At 37.5% G+C, this 6810-nt stretch overlaps 1 protein-coding gene across 5 annotated transcripts in view; it reads left to right on the plus strand.

The window, feature by feature from the left end:
- Positions 1-6810, plus strand: part of PRORP (protein only RNase P catalytic subunit) — a 45609-nt gene extending 38799 nt beyond the window's left edge. For 4 of the 5 annotated variants that reach the window (XM_064658613.1, XM_064658614.1, XM_064658612.1 and 1 more), the window contains 3 exons: positions 3944-4092; positions 4719-4914; positions 6410-6810. In XM_064658613.1, coding sequence (XP_064514683.1) covers positions 3944-4092; positions 4719-4914; positions 6410-6538 — 474 coding nt within the window. In that variant the 3' untranslated portion in view covers positions 6539-6810. Of the gene's footprint in view, positions 1-3943; positions 4093-4718; positions 4915-6409 lie in introns of those variants that run through there. The other variant, XM_064658616.1, reaches the window with a different exon arrangement.

The following is a 6810-nucleotide window of genomic DNA, read 5'->3' on the forward strand; positions in this document are numbered from 1 at the left end:
AGACTGGGACAGCATAGGAATAGTTTAAATGACTAATAAATGATGAAAGGGATCGCAAGTAGAATGTCTTGAGCGTGAGTTTCTCAGAGAGGGATCTAGTGATCTTTGAAAATGATCAAAATGTCTGTGTAGTTCAGAAAGAAGCATGGATCCTGATGTGCCCTGTCAGAAGAAAAGAAAATAAGACTGATTGCAATGGTAGTTATCTATGTAATCCAGTTCTAGTGCCTTGTTGCATGGCCAGTGATTTGTGCAGTACAGTAGCAATTCACAACTTCTTGCTACTCTGCCTCAGCTATGTCTTGCCATATGAATTGAAGCAGCCAGTTAACCATGCCTGTTTTCCCTTCAGTGCAAAATGGCATCTTCTAATTCCAGTTTTCAGAGAAAATGTGGGTTTATATGCCTTGCTGTCCAAATCTGAAAGATACTCATTCATAACAGGCCATTCTTTCACTAATTTTGTAATCCTCATTCTCAAGAAAATTATTATCATAGGGAATTTGTGTGCTTTATATTTTTTAATGTTTTATTCAGATTACCTTTGGAACTGAGCATCTTATGTTTGCTGCCTAAATAATGTGGGAACATTCAAAAGGTGCATCTACACAGAGCTTACTGCATGTAGCATATTTGCATTGTGTAGTGGCAGATAATAACTTTTAGATAACTTCTGAAGATACTAGATTAATAAAATACCCCTATCTTTTTAAATGAGAGATCACTATTGCTGCTTTTTATTAGTTTGTTTCCTTTGTGACTAAAACAAGTGTTACTGTGTGTCTCATGTCTTCCTTTCTGGAGAAGCAGCCAGGCGTGGGAGTAAATACACTTAGGAACCCCCCCATGTAAGTTCTGTGACTCCTTGTAGACCACTCCTGTTAAGTGCCCAAGCCTAAAATGAGATAAAATTCTCTCTAGTAAAATTGTGTCAGATAAGGGGGAGTGCGGAACAAAATTATTTTTATCTTATGAAAACAAAAATAATTTCTATCTTCTGTGTTTTAGTTGTGTAAGCAAGGTTAGTCTCTGTGGTAAGTAGAGGAGGGACAGTGCGTTGTTATGCAAGCAGGAGTTTCAAAATTTTAAAATATTGATTCCCTTTAATTTTATTATGATTTAAGACTGGTTTGAGTTTTTCCATTGCAAAACAGCAGCTATACTATACCAACCTCTCCATTTTCTCCCAGAAGCACTTCACACTAGAGAACCTCATATGCTAATAATATGTAGGGCAAGAAAGTCTACATAACTAACAGGTACAAAGTGTCACTATTTATAACCTCCAGAAAGAAAAACTTAAGGGAGCTGGATCCAAGACAGTTAAGTCTTTTATAATCTTGGGAATAGCCCCCACGGACCAGTTTGTATTTGGAGATGCAGCTGCTGTTTTGTTGAACCCTAAGTGTAACTGAAAGGTGTTTCTGTTCTTTTATTGGAGGTAAACTCTAGCAGTTCAAACACTGTCAATTCCTTATTGACTTGCAGTACTGCTAGTGCAGATATGTTCCTGAGACTCTTTTTACTCATAATCTGCTTTTAGGACTTGTTTCTTATGTTGTACCATCAGGATGATCTTGCTGTCAAGTTTTTTTTTATTTTAGATTATGTGGAATCAGCTCCTGAAGTGTTCTTTGAAAACCATTTTAATTTTTTTTCCACTTCACTTTCTGCTAACTTCCCCTTAATGTAGCAAAAAAATTAGGCAAAAAGAAAAAATATTTTCACTTGGAATTTGTAAGGGGTTACTTAAATTACTCATGGTTGATATTTCTTCACTGTTGACTTCTATATGTGAAACGGTGTGTGGATGCAGTAGATACATTCCTAGCTTTTATTAGCTTTAGTGAACTCAGATTAACCAACTTAATTCTCCATTGGTATTTGTATCCAACTATTTACAGGACTGGGCCAATGCATAGGAACTAGAAAATAAAAGTGACTGTAAACAAGTAAAATTGATGAAGTAGTTTTTACTGCCCAGATGAGACATTCCAAAAGAAATGTCAATATTTAAAACCTGAATATTTAATAATATGTGACATAGATGAGAAGATATGTTATTACATATTATACTTACTATGAAAGCCTTTCTGTAACATAAAAATGGTGACTTTTGTTTCTATCTTTCAGTTCTATGTTCCACCAGGAATTCTGAAACTTTTCTCCAAAAACAAGGGCATGCACTAGAGAAAATGCCGTTTTTATTTTTACCTGCCATTTTGTGGACAGAAATTGCTGCATTTGGCCTTTTCCTGCTCACATTATGTTTGGTTTGTTTTAAGTGGGGAAAAGTAGATTGTAGGCACACACAGCCAATATCCAGTGTGATCTCCTGGAAGCAGGAAGACAGTTCCAATAGGTACTGTTAAGCTCTTATGCTTTGCATTAGCACCAAGCCCCTGTGTCTCTATGAAAACAGAGCCTTTGGACTCTCAGAGTCATTGCTGGCAACAGCAGTTTATAGGTCAACAGCTAAAATTAATGTAGAAAGTCTTCTGGCCTCCTTTTCCAGATCCTTAGATCCAGATTCATGGCATACTTAATTTGAGGCATCTGGAAGTCCTTTGCTGTGAGGGGCAGTCCCACTCTCCCTGTCTGCACCACCTCCAGCGATGTGTTCCCATCAGTCACTGAGCCATGGACTCAAGTCTGTCTGTTGGGTTGCTGCAAGCTCAGCCCTACAAAAAAATGTCTTTTGTTGGATCAGTGAGCTCGGGGGTAGTTGTGACGTTTTTAGATGTAACACAAGAAGAGTAGTGAGAATGTGCAGCCTGAGAGAGGACTGAGTGGGAACCACCCCTTTCCCCTGCTCTTTGCAGGTAGATGAAACTAAATGCATTGTAAAATTGTGCACAAGAGTTAGAAGAATGACTCTTTCTATCCCCTGAATCAAAAGCTGGTGATACCAAATAATGATAAGGATGACAAATAGGAGGAAAGGAGGGGAAAGGAAAACTGGAGTAATTGCAGGGAGAAAAAGTAACAAGGAAGAGGGAAGTAGCTAGAAAAGCAGGCAGAAGGATTAAAGAAAAGTCAGGAGATTGTATGTTGACAAACAGTGTTAGTAAATGCATGTAAAAATTGGGAAACACTTTTCCCTGGTGGTTGAGCACATATTTCAAATATGATGGATGCTTCAGTCTCAAGAAACAAATCGTCTGTCTTTCCGGGCAGAAGTGGAATTGCTCTGTGAGCAGTCCACAGTAATAAACCTGGATGCTGAAAGCCAGAACCTTTGTCCTCCATGAGCTCAATCTGGGTGAAGCAGGGAGGGAAAGCCCCAGGCACAAGTGGCTGTCCTGAGAATCATTTACTGCGAAACAGGCACAGACCTAAGAGGCTGGTGAACAGTCCTTCTGAAGCGAGTTTACCACTTCAGGATGTTGGTTCATAAGTGGGCGGCTAGTCTGGATGTGGCTTTCATAAAGCCTTAATCCTGAGGTCACGGATTTCTATGTACTGTCGCTGGCTTGTTCCCCACAGGGCAGCCTGGACCCGTGTAGTTCTCCAATTCCGCCAACAGGTGGGGATGGAGAGGCGGTGTGTCTTGAGGCTTTCACATGTCAAAGGCTCGGTGCTTCATTTCCTAAAGCAGATATTACTTAAATCCCAGTGTTATTCAGTTCCCTCACCTGACTCGGAATTTCTGACATCTCCATACAAATCTTCCCAAGTTCATTCATGTAGTTCAAGCTGCAAGAGCTGGAAAAGGTTTATAATAGTAATGTATTTTCTGTGTGGTTGGGAGCAGCTTCCTACAATTAATTGGTTTGTTGTTTCTTTTTTTCTTTGTCACTAGGGAGTTAATTTAGTTATCTACTTAATTCGTATATGAGGGTAGTCCAGAAGTCCCTCTTGTTGAGACTCACATGTGAAAGTGTTTCTAGTCGGTCTGTTTTTACAGCTAAGAAAATCTTTGGTTTTGCTTTGTTTTTGGCAGCTGCTTGATGCTATTAACTGCCTGGCAAAAGACAATGTCCGGTTGCTCGTGCTGGGCCGCAAACATATGATGATTAACTCTTCAAATTGGAAAAGAGAGATTATGAAGGAGATGCAGAATAAGGCAGACTTCTTCTTTGCTGAAAATATGTAAGTTGAAGAAAATGGCTCAATATAATGGAGACCAACACCTGATTTATGTGGATTTTACTGTGGTTTTTAGTACCATTTCTAGTACCTTAATCTCTGTGTGTGTGAAAGAGAAATGTATCCCTTGCTATACTTGCTTAAAAAACCAATACATATTAAAAGTTGCATTGTGAAGAATTTCATCACTTGGAATCATGTTTACAGCTGTAAGGTTTATTAGGATTTATGGCTGTTAAAACCACTGCCAAGAACACAGTGCCCTGAACTTGCACTTCTGATAGCATCAGTGTGCAGTTGTGGTCTGCTGCTGTTTGGGGGTATACTGATGAATTTTGGCAGTTCTGTTCCACATAGCTCTGTATTGTTAAACTTTGTGGCAGAAGATTATATTATTATCAGATTGTGATAAGAGGGGAAAAATGCTCTGTGTACCAATCCATTTTGTATTGTACGCTAGCTTTTGATGCCCTGTGGTAAGCCAGTTCTTATTTTACCAGGGAACTAGAGTAGTGATGGGAATTTTTACTGTTGCTGATGAATAAACCTTGGATCAGCATTTGAATCATTTCCTGCAACCACTTACTGCTTTGTGAATGACGTTTGTCTTTTCCATTTGTTTTGTTAAGCTCTGACGATGATGCCTTCTTGTTATATGCCACTCTCCGCTCAGGCAAGCATTGTAAGTTCGTTACTAGAGACTTCCTCCGGGATCACAAGGCTTGTCTTTCTGACAGTCTGACACGTCATCTGTTCCGTAAGTGGCAGCGTGGACACCAGATAGTGTTATCCTCTTCTGGAGATGGAAAGCGTATAAATTTTTTGGTAAGTTTTCTGCTGCAGACAGAAAACACACAGAGCATATTCATTGAAGATCTACAATTTCAAACTCTGGAAGTAAAAGTAGTCTTACTGGAGTCTAAGAAATGGATTTGTACCAATGCACTCAAAACTCCCATGTTTACTGAAAATTCACTGTATTCACAAAGCATGCCACAAACAAGAAAACTGTCAGAAAGCTAAGAAATTCTGCCTAAATGTTTATAATATAAATGTAAATACAGGTTTGTGCATACAAATGTTTCCAGTGCTGGAAACTCAGTAAACATTACTGACACTCGGTAAATCCTGAGTGCCAATGTTTTAATTTATTTTAAATTTTGAAATACCTTATTCTCCTCTGTAGCAGTGTTATAAAATATCATGCTTCTAATTGTACAACCAAATTTTATTCATCTTTATTTTAAAGAAGCAGGAAAATACAGGTATTTCAGTATTCACTATAATAACATATCTGGACTTGTCTGCATTGTTATTGCCTACTTAAAGGAATAGTGTACCAGTGCAGATTCATTTTCTGCCTTCTCTGGTTGAAATTGTAAGATAACATTCATAATTACAAACAGACATACAGGCTTCTAAGAATGACAACCTTTCATTCAGTGTTGCCATACATACATTTCATTTATGGAACCAAATAATGAATGTAGGGTTACCTGAGTAACACAGCTTGAGCTGTGAAACACCCTGTTTCTTTTTTTTTGTACAAAGGGGCTTGTAATTTTCACACCTTAATTCCCATACAAGTGATTTGGATGATTGGTATTCCCAGTCAGAGCTGTCTTTTAGGCTATTCTGAAAGCTGTCAAGAAAAGTAGACTTCTGAGACTATACATACAGAGTGATAATATGTCCTGACAACCATAATTGCCAACCAGTAATGTTTCTTTTGTATTTGTGTTATATATGTTGAATTAGTATACCTGTAATATAATAGACCAGAAAAACAGTTTATTATATTTGTTTGACTTGTTCTGAAAGTGTTAGTGATAAACCCTTTTCTTATGTCTCCTTGAAACAGTGCAAGTCGGTTCTGTAAAGAGATGCACTGGAAGAACAAGTACAAGATGTCATTAGTGTCATTAAACCCTATCAGTTCAAGCCTATAAACTCTACATTGAGAGTTAATTCCCATACGATTTTGTTTAACTGAACAGAAAAACAATAATTTTGCTATTTCTGGAAATTTGAGTGCATTATGCTTAAATCATTATTATCTGGTGCTGATTGAAGACAGAATTTTAACCATTTATAATGACTCCTAGACCACAAAATACTAACAGATATTTTAGTTTTTCCTTCTGTACTAAAATTTAGAATTTGTTTGGTGTAAGGAAATAAAATGAGAGTTCTTAAAAGAGGTGAAACTATGGAGATTTCTAAGGTAAGCATTGGAAGTCATAAATACATGTAATTGGTATTTTAGTAATATATTGTATAAAGTCTAAAAGCAATGTTTTTCTCTGTTGTTTCCCAACAGCCAGCTTTACAATATGACTGTGTGGTGCAGACTACAGGTGATACATGGCATATCCCCTATAAAGATGTTTTTGAGGAAAAATATTCATATCAAGTACCAAGAAAATGGCTCTGCATTCAACAGAAATGATGTAGAATGTAATTGCACAAGCTGAAGCTGCTTTTATTTTTATTTTTTTTTTGTAATCACTGCTGACTAGCAGAACTCAGCAGGACAATTATGTGATCAATATGTGAGGCCCGTAACTAAGGAAAATTCAGTGACTGCATTTTGTCAAAATCATTCCTGCAGTAAATCTTTTAACATCAGTGGTGGTCTAGCGGGGATGAATTAGGTCCATTATTTCCATCTGTACAGGCAATTTCTGTGGTTTGAATTAAAACTTGATTTTTCATCTTGGA

The sequence above is a fragment of the Pseudopipra pipra genome, chromosome 6 (genome assembly GCF_036250125.1).
Source record: "Pseudopipra pipra isolate bDixPip1 chromosome 6, bDixPip1.hap1, whole genome shotgun sequence".
In the NCBI taxonomy this organism is placed as follows: domain Eukaryota; kingdom Metazoa; phylum Chordata; class Aves; order Passeriformes; family Pipridae; genus Pseudopipra; species Pseudopipra pipra.